This window comes from Juglans microcarpa x Juglans regia, chromosome 6S, assembly GCF_004785595.1.
Source record: "Juglans microcarpa x Juglans regia isolate MS1-56 chromosome 6S, Jm3101_v1.0, whole genome shotgun sequence".
Lineage (NCBI taxonomy): Eukaryota > Viridiplantae > Streptophyta > Magnoliopsida > Fagales > Juglandaceae > Juglans > Juglans microcarpa x Juglans regia.
Window position 1 is genome coordinate 21,274,508 of NC_054605.1, and position 16,115 is coordinate 21,290,622.

At 40.5% G+C, this 16,115-nt stretch overlaps 3 protein-coding genes across 3 annotated transcripts; 2 read left to right on the forward strand and 1 right to left on the reverse strand.

Moving 5' to 3' along the window:
• Positions 1-590: 590 nt before the first annotated feature.
• Positions 591-3,139, reverse strand: LOC121237492 (protein FATTY ACID EXPORT 6). The gene is made up of 3 exons (XM_041134239.1): positions 2,817-3,139; positions 1,428-1,515; positions 591-842 (listed from the first exon to the last, which is right to left on the reverse strand). Exons 1-3 carry the CDS (start codon positions 3,013-3,015, stop codon positions 770-772), a joined length of 360 nt encoding a protein of 119 aa, XP_040990173.1. The 5' UTR covers positions 3,016-3,139; the 3' UTR covers positions 591-769.
• A 193-nt stretch (positions 3,140-3,332) lies between these two features.
• LOC121237476 lies at positions 3,333-5,149 on the forward strand. The gene has a single exon (XM_041134212.1). It carries the CDS (start codon positions 3,372-3,374, stop codon positions 4,830-4,832), a length of 1,461 nt encoding a protein of 486 aa, XP_040990146.1. The 5' UTR covers positions 3,333-3,371; the 3' UTR covers positions 4,833-5,149.
• A 399-nt stretch (positions 5,150-5,548) lies between these two features.
• LOC121237481 (polyadenylate-binding protein RBP45C-like) lies at positions 5,549-15,631 on the forward strand. The gene is given in 8 exon segments (XM_041134218.1): positions 5,549-5,885; positions 5,888-5,997; positions 6,618-7,092; positions 8,798-8,853; positions 8,930-9,060; positions 9,181-9,277; positions 9,373-9,537; positions 15,305-15,631. Coding segments are annotated over 8 exon segments (1,230 nt in total). The 5' UTR covers positions 5,549-5,692; the 3' UTR covers positions 15,308-15,631.
• The last annotated feature ends 484 nt before the right edge of the window (positions 15,632-16,115 follow it).

A 16,115-nucleotide genomic window follows, 5' to 3' on the forward strand; every position in this document is an offset into this window, starting at 1 on the left:
AAGTCCCATTAAACTGGGTTTGGATATGATTTCAATTCATCCAGTCTAATCATTACAATTTTATTAAATTATAACATAAAATTCAATAAACAATTCAATTTTTTTAAATTTAAAAACAATAATAATATTAAAAAATAATATTTTAACAATATTTTATTTAACTTTTAACTTCCATCTTAACTCATTTCATCTCAACTCACTATCAAAATCTATTAATGTTAACAATTTCCCATGACATTTGGAATGAGCTTATTCACATATCACAGCAAAGGAATTGGCATTGTTTCTTGTGAAAATTCCCCCTAACGAATAACAAAATTTTTCTCATCAGTCACTATTCACTACCCTACATCCCACACTTTATGAAAAATACTCTCATAACCTATAAAAAACATCCTCACAACCTTATGAAAAAATTATAAGTGTGGAGTGTGAGAGTGAATAGTAGTTCAAGCATAGTAAATCCCGATGAATAATTACAAGTGATATTGGGCTTCTTTGGCGTTGTCCAATGAATCTATAATTATAAAGAAGGAAAAGTGAAAACGGCCTCAGGAAAGAGGAGAAAAAAGAACAAAGGAGCATTGAGCTTGATCAGAAACCAGGCTCCCTATAATTTCAAAAACAAAATCCATCTTTTGTTCCATACACAGCCTGTTTGGACAGTAGCTATCAATACGTTAAAGACAAAAATCTAAGAACATCAAATAGAAGCATTTAGATACATGTGCTCCCAGTACAGTTCTGGATGGTGAAATCCTAAACACGGTCAATCAGCCTTGGCTGGAATATGGTTGCCACCGGTTGCAATTTTGTACACATAAAATGCAGTCATAAGTGCACTACAAGAAAAGCCAAATGCCGTTAGCTTCAGAAGATTAAAATGTATCTTGTACTCAAAAGAATATCCTGATAATTATATAGCTATCAGGAACTCCAGTAAGAACCAGGTTTAATTATCTATAACATTACATTTAGGTTTGACAATACTTAAAGACACAACAATGAAATGATCAGAAACTTGCTTCATGGTTCACACAAAATTCAGTAAGAACTTGAATGTTTGTGGAGTTTCACACCTCCTCCTCAAATGCACAACCCCAAATACAAGCATGGTGGTAACGAGTCCATACAAAAAACCATTCACACGATCTGCACCACATCATGAAACTTTTTTTTCTAAGTCATAACTTCTATGCCAATATAATATACTGGATATGAGAAATGGGACTGTAGCTACCATTGCATATATACAACTGAGAAAAAGGGTGGGGGGGAAAGAAAACCAGATGATGTGCCTAGTAATTCATGAATTATGATATGAAGTGCTAGCATGACACTCTTCATATAGATGCTATGTGAAGTTTGTACTAATAGCAATATACTCAACACAGAGAGCACAAGTACTGAATAAATCTTCAAAATACCTGATACCGGCAACAACACCAGCAGGCATAATCTTAGAGGTTTGCATATAGCGCTGTCCCATGACCCAAGTGAGTGCGGCTGCACAAACTGTTTAGAGGGCACATATATAAGGTCAAAATTTCAAATGGTTTAAAATGAAGTTGGATTGTACACATCTCATTGAACTTGGATTGTGCCTTTTGCACCATTTAATGACATTCTTATCACGTATAAAAGAAATGAAGATTACAGCAAGCACAGAATTTTTTGTGATATAGGTGGATAAAGAGGCTGAACACCAATGCAATGTTCCGCATCCATGAGCATGAGAATGTCCACAAACAAGCACAGAAAAAATAGAAAAACGGAAGCAAAAAACAAAGGAAAGAATGGAAGTGAGTTTTTCTTTTCAGGTTTGTCTTGTTGGAATTACCCTTTCAAATCAAATTCAAAGTGGAAAAATGCAATGAAAAGAAGAAAATAATCGCCTCAAAACCCCCCCCCCCCGGGCGGGCGCGCGGGGGTGCCCACCCACCTAAGCCAAGTTCTGAGTCTTGCATCCAGCGATCCCAACTTTTTTTTTTCATTCAACAGATAGAGCTGTCTAGTAACTCCAGTCTACTTTTCTCTCACCAGGAGCAACATACTCTCCCAAACAACTACTACTACTCAATCTATCCTTCACCAGTGCCAAACAACTTCAGTCAAAATCAAAGAGCCCTCCAGCTGGCTGCACTAAAAGGAACGTCAAGAGGAGAAGAAGCCACAGAGCTAAACAAAAAGGTTGTTCTCTATTTTAATTTTATTTTTACAGATTCTTCTCTCATGCAATGCTTTAAAAAATATCTGCACGATTATTCACATCTAAAACTTGGTGGAAATGCATTCATTCTTAATCTATCTATAGCTTGAATCCCCATCCATCCATTTCACATACTCATCTGACCATTCAATAGAAAAGCACCATAACATGAAACTTAAAGCACTTCCATACTCATCTAAAAGGCTCTAATAATATGGATTGTCTTTTTCTCGGTCAGTAACCACCACAAATAACGAAAAACATCAAATTTAGCTGAGTAGTAGCCATAAAACTCGACTTTTCATCTCTGAACCTAGTTCCATCGCAATATCAAATAATTAAATACAAGTCTCCCAGCTATATAAGAGCACACCGGCATATAAAAGGAAACAAGATCAGAAATCCAAACAAACAAAAAGAATCAGATTTGGGGAAAAGAAGCATAAAAAATTGCAAAAATTGCAGATGTCACAAATTCAATCAAAGAAGAAACCAGATCAGAGTCTTCAATCTATATCTCTCTAAAACAACCGGTCTCTATCACACCCCGGAAATATGGCAGTAACAATAACTACTTCAAAAAACCAAGAAAATGAGCAAACCATACCAGTCTCAAGAATCAAAGCCGGATATGAGTTCTTCCTCTTCTTGAAAGCTTCGAGACTCAGATACCCTGCAAGAATGAGCACCAATCCAATGCCCACACCCCCAGCCAAAGAAGCCGTGCTCCCCTTCTTAATATACCCAAAAACTCCTCCTCCAAGCAGAACCAGCCCGTACGGGATCGTGAAGCAGAAGTCGTGCATTGTTATTCCAACAGTGTTTCTCAGGAAAAATTCTCAGATTACCAGAAGTTTCACAGATCAAAAGCCAAAAGGATATTGATATCTGGGCGTCTGTTTTGATGTGGACTTCCCGGCGCGTGGAGTCCAGGTGGCCTAAAAAATTAAAAATTATAAAATTATGTCAGCAACTATCTGAGCTTCCTAAATTAGTGCTTGACCTGTCTCATAATATCGAGAGTATCCTTTGACTTATCGGTCAGTCTGCCACATGTATACGACGTCGTGTTGTTTCACCTGCTTTAACCCTAAATCTAGGGTTTTGGTTTTTCTTTCAGTGATGCTATAAATCAATATAAGATCAAAACTTTCCTAAACCAATGGTGCTGATTGCTGAAATGATAGTCCATTTTCAACCCTGGATCCGATTAAGCATCGGGTATAACCCGCTGTATCCCATCCTTAACCCTTTTCACAACCCAAAACCCAAACTCTCTCAAACCCTAAAAATGGTTGCGACTGAAGCCAATTCCAAGAGACCCTTCTGCCCATCGTGCTCCAAACCCGCCCGTCTCTGCCTCTGCAGTCGGATCCATACTCCGGGTTTAGATAATTCGGTAACGTTAACCATACTTCAGCATAGTTTAGAGAGAAAGCACCCACTGAATTCTGCTAAAATTGCTAGACTAGGTCTTAAGAATCTCACTGTCGCTACTGTTTTTGATGTCAATCAAGAGGCCCAATTTGTTGTTCGGTTGCTGCAACAGAAATCTGAAATGGTTTCGGTTCAAAACGGGTTAGATTTTGATCAAGCTGTGGAAAATGGGGAAACGGAGGTGCTGGTTTTCGATGGAGATGGAGGAACTAAAGAATTTGGTAGTACTGGTCTGGCTGATACAGGTGGAGAACGTAGTTTGAGGAAAGATCTTAGTGGCGTACAAGGTACTCAAAGCCATTTGAAAGGTTTTAATTTTGTACCAAATTCAGTGTCATTGGTGAGTAATGGAGAGCCAGAAGATAGACCAACTGTTGAAGATTGCATTTGTGAAAAAGGAATATTTGCTCTAGAGAGTCCACATGAAAATATAGAACTAGTTAAACAACCTAATGCTCATATGGTCTCACCTGCCTCAACATTGAGCGAAGCAATTGTGGATAACAATACCATCGTTACCAATGAAAGTGAATTTTTCCATCTCGAGGTTGATCCAATGGAAGCAGTCCAAAGAGGTAATGAAGCGCCAGTTATTACTGCAACCATTGGAAAATATGGTGTCATTAGCTCTCTTTGCCATAATTGGATGCCACAAACGCATATGCAGAAGCCAAAATTTAGTAAGATTCTAGCTTCTTCAGCTGCTCGTAATGCTCTGGGAAGGGGGTTTTCTGTGAAAAAATTGCAGAAGCGTCAGCGTAATGCGAGCATGGAATCGGAAGAGTGTGAGGAGTTTGAACTTGAGGTTCCTCCCGGATCAGTGCTTCTATTTCCAACTGAGTGTGCAATTGGTATTGATGGCCTTGATGCTCTTGGTCTTGACGTGAAGAATTTAATTGTCTTGGATGGTACATGGGCTAAGGCAAAAAGAATGTACAATGAAAACCCCTGGTTGGAATTTTTGCCACATTTGAAGTTGGATTTGAACAAGATGAGCTTGTATAGTGAAGTGAGGTCTCAGCCAAAGGTTGGGTGTTTGTCCACCCTTGAGAGCATTGTATATACACTGAAAGCTGTAGGGGACACACATGAGGGCCTAGATAATCTCTTGGATGTCTTTGAATCCATGGTTGAAGACCAGAGACGATGTAAAGATGAGAGGTTAAGCAAAGTCTCTTCAGTGTGAGCCTTCATCTTTGTATTAGGTTCGTTTACACAGTTCTAACGTCTTGAACACTGGTTGACCCTAGATTGTTCTAATTCTTGAAAGTTTGGATTTTTTTTGGATGAATTTCTTATAGAACTAACTTGTTTCAGAAGATCATGGTTCATGAACTTCAAAGGGGCTGCTCTTGTGTCTTTTTGATGTGCTTCTCTTGTAGAAACAGCAAATATGGTTTATCTTCTATTGTATAATGTTTGGAATGATGAATTTGCGGCAGCTCTGTTTCTTCTCTTGTACAACACAATGAATTAATAAACGTGATTTATCTATTTATTGAAGAGGCAATGTGCAAAAACTGTGTCGAAATTGCATGATGGAGAGTGGATTTTCAGGATCTCGAGCTCACCATGACCAAAACTTGCTTCCCCGGAAGGAAGACGGACCACTCGGGCTGTGGGTTCTTTAAATTCTTGTCTATTTTCAAGAATCAGTGTGATCCACGCTCAGGCTGTTCCAAACTTCCAGGAATGGGTAGGGTTTTGGGTCTACGTAGATCCACTATATTTATAAACCAAAGCCCAACTCAATTTTTGTAAGCAGACCAGTAGGCCCAGTTCTGAATAGGCCCAAAAAGAAGCCCGTCACAATAATTAACCACAAGTGTTTAACCCGACGTGTCCTATCACAACTGACCCAATAGTTTCAATCCACGTGTCATCCCGCCCCACTCTCTCTCTCTCATCTGTCTTTAGCTCCCCCATTCCCTCGCCTAGGGTTTAAATCTCTCAGCCCCTACCTCCTCATCCTTATCCCGATTTCCTAATTCCGAGTCCCTTGTGCGTTTTTTTTTTTTGTTGTGTTCTTTTCTTTGGACCTTCACCATGATGCAACAGCCAGCTCAGATGCCATCGGATCAGCAGAGCCAGCAGTATCAGCAGCAGTGGATGATGATGCAGCCGCCGCAGCAGCAGCAGCCAGTCCCTCCTCCGGCAGGGTGGGTCCCACAGGCTGTTCCGCCGCCTCAGATGGCCCAGGCCCAGGCCCAGGCTCAGGCTCAGGCTCAGGCTCAGCAGTACCTGGCCCGCAGAACGCCGGTTCCGAAGAGATCCGATCCCTCTGGATCGGGGACTTGTTGCCTTGGATGGAGGAAAATTATCTCCTCACATGTTTTTCTCACTCTGGAGAGGTGAAACATATATATGGACCGACATATCTGTGTGCATACATATATTTTCTTCTGGTTTGGGGTTTCCGTTGTGTAGTTCGAAAAAAATTGCGATATTTTCCGAAAAATAATCTCTCTCTCTCTCTCCCCCTCTGTGGTGTTGGTGTCTGTTTTGTTTTGTTAGGGTTGCAGGCTAGAATTTGTGTGTTGAATACTGTAAAAGTAGGGTTTTGAACATTAACGCTGTCATTTGTTGGGCACTTATCAAAAAAACATTTGTTGGGTAACTTGATTGTATTGGTGGTGCTGGATTCTTAGGAACTTCAATTTTATTCGGCCTAAGAACTAAAGGGAAATAAAACATAAATTGAAATTAGTTATCGTTCTGCATATTTCTTCAGCTGTTCTATATATTGTGGGAGAATGTCTACTTGTTAATATTTTTTTATGGGTGGGTACCTCTACTTATTTAAGCAAAGCATAACTTGCAACACTGGCACCAGAAGTTTGTTCATTTTATAATATATTTTGTTTCCATAATATAATTCATATTCCCCCTTAATCACCATTATCTGACCATCTCTTATGTCTGATCTTTCTTCTTCTTCTTTTTTTTTTTTTTTAATTGTGGATTATTCTAGGTTGTATCAGCTAAGGTTATTCGCAATAAGCAAACAGGAGTATCTGAGAGTTATGGTTTCATTGAATTTGTTAGTCGTGCTGCAGCTGACAGGGTTTTGCAGACGTACAATGGCACACTTATGCCAAATACAGAGCAGAATTTCCGGCTCAACTGGGCTACTCTTGGTGCTGGCGAGAGGCGGCAAGATGATGGTCCTGATTATACAATTTTTGTGGGAGATTTGGCAGCTGATGTTACTGATTACTTGCTTCAAGAAACCTTCAAAGCTGTATATCAATCAGTGAAAGGAGCGAAAGTTGTCACTGATAGGACCACTGGACGTTCTAAGGGCTATGGGTTTGTCCGGTTTGGTGATGAAAGCGAGCAGTTGCGTTCAATGACTGAAATGAACGGCCAGTATTGTTCTACAAGGCCCATGCGCGTTGGCCCAGCTGCTACAAAAAAAACTGTCGTTGGACAGCAATATCAGAAAGGTATGTGTTGTTGGTAGCGCTGGTTATGCTTTGATGCAATTGCTGCACCTTTTTTGATCAGCAATTGCTGTACCTTAAAACTTCAAACTTTAAATGTTTCTGATTGATTTTTCTTATTGCTTGGTCTACTCGTTTGCTCTGTCTCTTGCCTTTTTTTTATTGCTTTTTATTTTTTATTTTTGGGGGGAGGGGGGGGGGGTTTCGAATGGTGAGTTAAATGTTTGTAGATTCTTTCGAGGTGAATTGTCAAAAGTGTTGCTTAATTTGACGTTTCTCAGCTATTAATTTGAAGATTGGTGGGACTTACAGTCATTTCGTTCCAGTACTTACCTTTGTAAACTTGGGCACTTTTAAATTCTCTTAAAACATGTAAAACTTATATAAAACTCATGTTGTCTTAAAGCAGGACACCAGAGGCTCTCATTTTTTAGGGGCCTGGAACTGATTTCAGCTTAAATGATACCACTTTAATCCGTGGCTCATTTTAGGTCAGTTATCTTGTTTATGTCGTAAGTTCATACTTTTTTGTGGCATTTGTTATGCTACATTCAGAATTATTTTTCCAGTTCCTTTTATATTTAGAGTTTCCAGTTCCTTATATTTTAAGAGTTACCAATCAAGTTTAATTCATTCCTTTTCCAAGTCTTGTATATTTCCTTTACCATTATTCTTTAGCTACATGAATCATGGAGAACCTTTCTTCTTTTCTCCCATGAATTACTTCCCTGAATCCTTTACATAAGGTTGGATGCCAGTTGTTTCGAGATTTTTTGGCCCGTGCGCGTGATTGCAAAGTTCCTTGAAAGATTTTATTCATAAGTACCGTTTCTTCTTTTTGTTCTGAAGTACATGTTGCAGAGGGTAACTAATTGCCTTGTTGGTTTCGTCATGCTATCTATTAACCCTGCCTTGAATGGCTTAGTAACTCAAAATTTAAGCATTATATGCTATACACTCCATTCTATAAAATGTGTATTACTCTTTGCATTGTACTTCTGCTATTCGTTGCACTTGTACCATTTCCTCTCTTGTTATTTTTCTATCACTTGTTTAGGCGTTTCTAGGTTTGAGAACCTTGCACTTCAGCTGCTTCCACTTCCATGGTTTGTGATGGGATCTTAATTCTTAAATATATCACAAATTTAATTTTTAAAGAGTTGGCTAGGAGATTCTTGGTTCTAAATAATCTTTTTCTTTTAATAGTTATTCTTGTTTATAAATAATTGTATACAAAGTGGTTGTATTGTGAGTTTTCTGTCTGAATTCTTCAGGAACCTCTAGGGGGAAAACTCACCTGTGGCAGTTTGCATGATTATTAAAAGCTATATGTTTATATGTTTTTAATCTTTGTGTTTATAACCAGCATATGCAATCCCTCTCGATTGTCTTTCAATCTAAAATATCCATGACTTCATTTCATGGATAAAATGAAAAGCAATGCCAATTTGATTGTAGTTACTATCAGTAATCACATTTGGTTCCGGAAACTTGAATGTTTTTATCATGTTAAATGGATTCAAACGGCACACTTCAGCATGGAGTTTTTTCGTCAACTTCAAACTCTTTGACTGAGGGCATTTTGCACCCATATTGCTTGCATGGAGATTTGAAGAAATTTAAATGAATTTAAATGCTATATATATGCCCTGGAAACTTTATTATATGTTTTGATTTGTTGGCTATCACACGTATTTGTCATTTGCAGCTACTTACCAGAATACTCAAGGAAACCAGGGGGAGAATGATCCAAATAATACAACAGTGCGTAGTTTGTTTTAATGTTGATATTATTTGCTTCCTGCTATATGCTAGTGACACTTGATACACTTGGCCACAGATATTTGTTGGGGGTTTGGATTCAAGTGTCACAGAGGACTTGTTGAGGCAAGTGTTTGGTCGGTTCGGTGAGCTAGTTCATGTCAAAATACCAGTGGGCAAGCGGTGTGGATTTGTTCAGTTTGCTAGCAGGTAAGAAGTCAATGCAAGAATACATATTAGTGCCCCTGCAAGTTTGGTTTGTCTTTTTTATTTATGTTGTGTCTTTTCCACCTGGTCTTTGTAATATCTTCAGTGTTTGTTGAACTTCAGAACTACTGCAGAGCAGGCATTATCATTAATGAATGGAACTCAACTAGGAGGACAAAGTATTCGACTATCATGGGGGCGTAGTCCTTCAAACAAGCAGGTTTTTGTTGCAACCATAGTTTTGGATGACTACGTTACTGTTTATATGAAAATTATCTGGGTGATTTATGGGATCCATCTATTGCATTTCTTCAGACTCAGCCAGATCAGACACAGTGGAATGGTGCATACTATGGATACCCACAAGGATACGATGCATATAACTATGCACCTCCTACTCAAGACCCCAACATGTACTATGGAGGCTATCCTGGATATGGAAATTTCCAGCAGCCTGGTGCTTACCAACAGCCACAGCAGGTGCGCTCCAATACCTCTTTTCTATTTTTTGTTTTCCCTCGTTGTGAAACTAAAGATACATAACCTGTGGCTAATTTTTGCTAATGGTGATGGGACAGTCTAGTTATTAATGTGTAGATATGTAACACCTTGGGTTGTTACAAGATAGTTTCATGTGAAATTAGGTTTCTCACAAGGTTTCCCATCACTTAACCTCTCATTTCTTTATGATGGACATATTTTTAAATGAGAAAGAGGCTTTCTGTACCTGTGCTGTTGTTGGAAGTGGGTTCCATTAAGTGTCGTGTAAAATTTTCTTGTCTGTATTATTGCTGGTTGAGAGACTGGGAAGTTTAGTTTGTTGACTAACTCCCGTAAATTGAGACAACTTTTCTCTCCATACAATTTTCTTGTTCTCATGCTTATTTGTAACCTCGCCTCCGGCGCTTCTCGCTGAAGTTGACTCCCTCGTTCGACAATGCTTTTTGTCGAGAACCTTTCCCATTTTTTTTTTTTCCTTTTCTAGTCATTTTTTGCTTTCACTAAATGGAGGGTTAAAGGCGTTTTATGGTGGAAGCAAAATCTTTCGTATTCTCAATGGCAGGTGGCAGTAGTGTTCGCATCACTGAAAGAAGCAAAAGAATGTCTACGTCTATTGTCTTAAGTAGGGCGTCGGCTACATGGGTGGTACAGATGGTGGTGGAAAGGCTAGTCTCTCTTCGGTTTGAAAGCTTCTTTAGGCAAACGAGGATGGGGAATGGAGTCCTCACCATTCAATGACACGTTAACTCTAGGGGTTGTTTTTTACACTTGGCAGAGCTCGGGAATGCTAAGAGGAGAGAGGCTTGGTGATTGTCCCTGAAGGTTTGAAGGGCAGTGGCTGGGAAGAATTTGCTTACCACTTTAGAAAAGTTGTCGGCTTCCGAAAGGGAAGGGAGATAGCTATGGACATGGAGGCAGAGAGGTTTCTACCCTCCAAAGGCGCCACCTACGCCTCAGTTTTGAGGTTGCCGACAGGGAATGACTCTGTCGTGGTGGCTGACAGTGCTCAAGTGAAGGGTAAACGACTTGGCAATGTAGGAAATCACAACAGCAGGCCTACCTCTGACATGGGTGGTAAGGGAGCCTCTGTCACTGGTACAACGATGGGGGATTTAGAACAGGCGATGCTGGCTATCAGAGGCCATTTGTCAGGTATATCTGACGAGATCATTGCATTGATGAGGAAAGTGGACTTGGGCTTACAAGTGGTTATGAGCCAAGACAGTGGGCCTATGCAGAATGAGGAACCCATGAAGAAGGGAGAGCCTGCGGTGAATTTGGTAAGGGCTGTGGGGTCTTTAGATAGGGGCTGTGGAGTTGGACTGGGCTTGAGCAAAAAGGGACTTGTTAATGAATGTGGAAGGGCCACACGAGCTGGACCTCGATGATTGGAGAGTCTCTTAGGCCCACCAACTCTGTGTGGCGGACTAAGGATTCATCTCGGGCTCGAGAGCCCAAAACCTACCGACCACCATGCCAGTACTACTGGCAACGTTATCGACCCCTGACGACCCTACTGGCCCAAATAGAGCGCGCCTAAAGGACATGGTGGTGATGGCTCTCATAGGTCATCGACACAGAGTGGGCCGTCATCCTTAGGCGACCCCAGTCCTATTTGTCTCCAGAGCTTCTGTGGACTGATCCGCAGTCAAATTGGGTCCTGAAGAAGGTTGGTGAAATCTGACACTGCATAGAGATCTCCTGTGAAGGATTTGAGGATTAATTTAAAGCACTACTTATGGTCATTGAAGCAGAACAGTCCCTCATAGCTAGATCCGCCTCTGAAAAAGAAAGGGAGCTTAAGAGGCTATCTTGTTCCATAAATTATGATGCAAGGGAAGGAAGTGCTAAAAGGGGAGGCATAATGAGATGGAGAACTTAGGCATCCCATGAAGTCCGAGATCCTTTCATGGAATGTTCGGGGCTTGAATAACTCGAACAAATGCCTTAGAGTGAAAAACTTAATACGAGATTGGAAGGTAGACATTATTTGTTTGCAGGAGACTAAGTTGAAGTATGTGGACAAGAAGGTAATAAGTAGTTTATGGAATTGTCCTTATGCAAGATGGACTAGCCTTGCTTCAAAGGGCGCTTCAGGGGGCATCATAGTGATGTGAGACAAGAGAGTAGTTGATTTGGTGGAGCAGTTCATTGGAGAGTTTGTAGTAACTTGTTCTTTCACAAGTTTGGATGATGGTTTTGGGTGGGGATATGCAGGAGCTTACAGGCCTAACAATGACCACAATAGAAAGCTTCTTTGGGATGAGATCACTGGTTTATGTAGCTAGTGGGATGGCCTGTGGTGCATTGGAGGTGATTTCAACATCACTCGATTTTCAAGTAAAAGGTCGGGGTTTCCTAGCTTGGGTCAGCTATGGCTAACTTCTCAGCTTTAATTTTCAAGCTGGATTTGATTGACCTACCTCTAGCTGGGGGTGACTAAACTTGGTCTAATTGGAGGACATGGTCTAGGCTGGATAGATTCGTTGTCTCTCCCTCCTGGGAGGCACACTTCCCCAACCTATGCCAAAAACGCCTCCACAGGCTCTGCTCAAATTACTTTCACCTCTTATTGGATTGCAGGGATCTCCATGAGGGGCAGAGATACTTTAAATTCAAGAATATATGTTTGAAGGTAGATGGGTCTATGGATAAGATTATATCGTGGTGGTCCTCATACCGTGGTGGTACTCCCAGTTTTGTTTTAGCCGGGAAATTTAAAGCCTTGAAAAATGACCTAGGAAAATGGAATAGAAGTTTTTGGGAACATAAATGACCAAAGGAATAATCTATTTCAAAAACTGCAGCATTTCGAGGTAAACAATGTGACTGGGGCCCTCTCGGATGATGAGAAGGTAAGGAAAATGGTTGTAGCTGAGCTGAAAAAATGCACTCATGGAGGAGATATCCTGGAGGCCAAAGTCCTTTTGTTGAAGGAAGGGGATAAGAGCACAGGTTTTTCATCGAGTAGCTAATTCCCATCAAAGAACCAACGCCATCGAGGTTCTTCATTCACAAGGAGGGTTCTTTTAGACAAAGTTGCTATAAAGGATCACATTGTCCACTATTATGACCACTAAAGGAGCAGCACCATTGGAAGCCCAAGGTTGATGGGCTGATTTTCGATTCTACTGATCCACCAAGTGCAGCTTGGTTGGAGAGACCGTTTGAAGATGAGGTGCTTAAAAGTGTTAAAGGGGTGGAAAAAGACAAGGCCCCTAGTTCAGATGGTTTCCCAATAGCTTTCTTCCAGGCTAGTTGGGACATTGTCAAGGAGGACATCATGAAGGTCTTTCTCGAATTTCACTCATTAATGGAATTTGAAAAAAGCCTCAATGCTTCATTTATCACCCTTATTCTGAAAAGGGCAAGGTCAATGAGGTACAAGATTTTCATCCTATAAGTTTGGTGAGCGGGGTTTGTAAAATCATCTCCAAAGTGCTAGCCCAGTGGTTGAGCACAGTCGTGGGGAAGATCATCTCGATGTCCCAAAACGCCTTTGTAAAAGGAAGGTAAATGCTAGACTTGGTCCTCATTGTGAATGAATGCTTGGAGAGTAGAGTCAGAGCTGGTATTCCAAGTATCTTATGCAAATTGGATATGAAGAAAGCTTTTGATCATGTAAATTGGGATTTCTTGCTGTATATACTTGGCAGGTATGGCTTTGGGGAAAGGTGGTGCCAGTGGATGAAGCATTTTATCAGAACGGTCAGATTCTCTATTTTGGTTAATGGCACCCCCGAAGGCTTCTTTAATAGCTCTCGGGGCTTGAGGCTAGGTGACCCTTTATCCCCCTTCTAATTCATTTTAGTAATGGATGTTCTTAGTAGAATGTTGAAGGGGATGGCGGATAGGGGTTTCATCTCGGGGTTCTCTGTAGGTGGCTCCTCACATGACAGTCTATCACTCTCTCATCTACTTTTTGCTGACAACACGCTATTTTTTATGAGCCAAATCCCGATCAGATTTGCTCCTTGAGAGCCCTCTTGCTCTGCTTTGAAGTTGTCTCTAGTCTCAAGGTGAATCTATCAAAATCTAAAATAGTTCCAATTGGCTCGGTTAATAACTTAAGCGACTTGGCTGCCTTTTTGGGCTGCAAGGTGTCATCCTTGCCAGGACTCTCTCTGGGAGCCCCTCATGAATCCAAGGCAATGTGGGATTGAATTGTTGAGAAGATCGTGCGCAAACTAGAAGGATAGAAGAGAAGAGAATTTACTTGTTCAAAGGTGGCAGAACCACATTAATTAAGAGCACACTATCCAATCTCCCCCACATATTTTCTATCTTTATTTCCTTTGCCTGCAGGTGTGGCATATGGATTGGAGAAGATTTTTCGTTATTTCCTATGGAGCAGTTTTGAGGATGTGAAAAAATTGCACTTGATCAAGTGGGATAAGGTATGCACACCTTTGTCCAATGGCGGATTGGGAGTTCATAATTTGAGAACTTTCAATAAGGCTCTCCTAGGAAAACAGTTATGGCGGTATCATAGGGAAAGAGATGCCCTTTGGAGGGAAATTATTGATGTTAAATATGGAAGCATTTGGGGAGATTGGTGCTCTAATGAAGTAAGAGGGGCTTACGGCGTGGCCGCGTGTGGAAATTTATTCGTAATGGTTGGGAAGACTTACTTCTAATTGTAGGCTTGTGTTGGGTAGGGGCACACAAGTTAGATTTTGGCACGACACTTGGTGTGGCGATGTTGCATTGAAGAACACTTTTCCCTCCCTTTTCAAGATTGCAGATTGCGCTCGATAAGGATGCCTCGATTACTAATAATATGGCCATCTCCTCTGACTCCAGTCAATGGTTAGTGAGATTTATTAGAGCGGCACAGGACTGGGAAATGGAAGATATTGCTGATTTTTACAGCGCATTATACGCGCTGAACTTCCATGCAGATGGAGAGGATCGATTGCTTTGGATATCTACAAGGAACAAGAACTTCTCAGTCCAATCCTACTATAAGGTATTATCGGAGTAATGCTTCCCTTAAAGTGGCTTTCTTTGGTTGGCTAGCATCTCACGGGAAAATATTGAGTATTGACAAGCTGAGAACGCGTGGCCTCTACTTAACAGATTGGTGCTTCATGTGCAAACATGACAGTGATTCAGCGGATCACATTCTTCTTCATTGCAAAGTAGTTAAGGCTTTATGGGATGAAATATTCACAAGGCTTGGTATGGCATGGGTAACGCCTAGAAGGGTGATAGGGTTATTGGCATGCTGGAGAGGATTCCGGGGAAACAGGCAGCTCACGGCTATTTGGAAGATGGTGCCTCTATGCCTAATGTGGTGCACATGAAATGAGAGGAATGGTCGTCGTTTTGAGGACAAGGAGTGCATGCCGGAAGGGTTTAGGGATTTTTTTATCATACTTTGTTACTTTGGGCTTCATCTATTGTATTGAATGGAATGTCTTTTAATGACTTTTATGCTGCTTTTTGCAGCTCTTAGCTTGTAATTGGCTTTTGTATACTCCATGTGTACTTGGGTCTTGGCTAATTGCGTGGATTAATAAAATCTGGCCACCAGACTGGGCATTAACAGGATACTTAAGGCTTCCTATGGCCTTTTGACTTTCATTAGATCTAATTCATTGCTAAACAATTATGGTTGTGAGAAGTGTGGCTGGTGGCTTGTTTTGAAGCTAGAATTTTTCTGCTATTTTGCTTGTCCTCTAATTCACATGGTTTATTTGGAGCATGTCGATCATAATATTGTATATGTTTTTGCCACGTGCAGTGATATTAGCTATGTCAAGCCTGAAGGCCGGCCTCACTGTGTTTCCAATGCGGTTTTGGTCATCGGATGTAGGAAGGTGTGGGGTTTCCATATCAATTTGTTTCAGTTATAAGTTTCTTTTTTCCCTTTCTTTTGGTCTTCCTTGTGTTTATTGTGACATCGGGTATGTTGAAGGCACTACTATGGTGATGCTGATGTGCGTCTTTGATCGACTTTAATTGTCTTGTACAATATGGATTTGAAAAATATCCGTCGTGTATGGACTATTATTTGTCTACATATTGATAGCTCTTGTTTGCTTTTTAATATAAGTGTGATTGTGTTTTATGATTGTATGTTGAATGTTCAGCTACATATATTTTGTTTTTATTTTTTCTTTTAAATAAATACAAGTATGTAGTGTGTTATAAGCTAGTCAGTAGGATTCCCCCAACCCCTGCAATTGTACCTTCATTTGCCAGCATTGTTTTTCCAATGTGATTGGCTGGTTTCTAATACCACAAATAACCTAGACGTGTGAGATTCTACGCAGTACCTCGAATAACTGAAACATTATTGATTACTTCTGCATTATTATATGAAAATTGAGCTGTCGTATAAAATTGTTGATCGAGTCAGAACTTAACCTACGTTGATATTTGATGCATGGAAGTAGATAATCGTCAGCAAGGCTATATAGTGGATGAAATAGGCACCAACTTGAGATGAACATTAAAAAGAGTTTATTGGGTTGCTCGTGTGTTGGTTGGTCTGGGAACTTGCTTCTTGTATCTGATGCTAATTATATGGTGGTTGGGGAAAAGAAACCTGT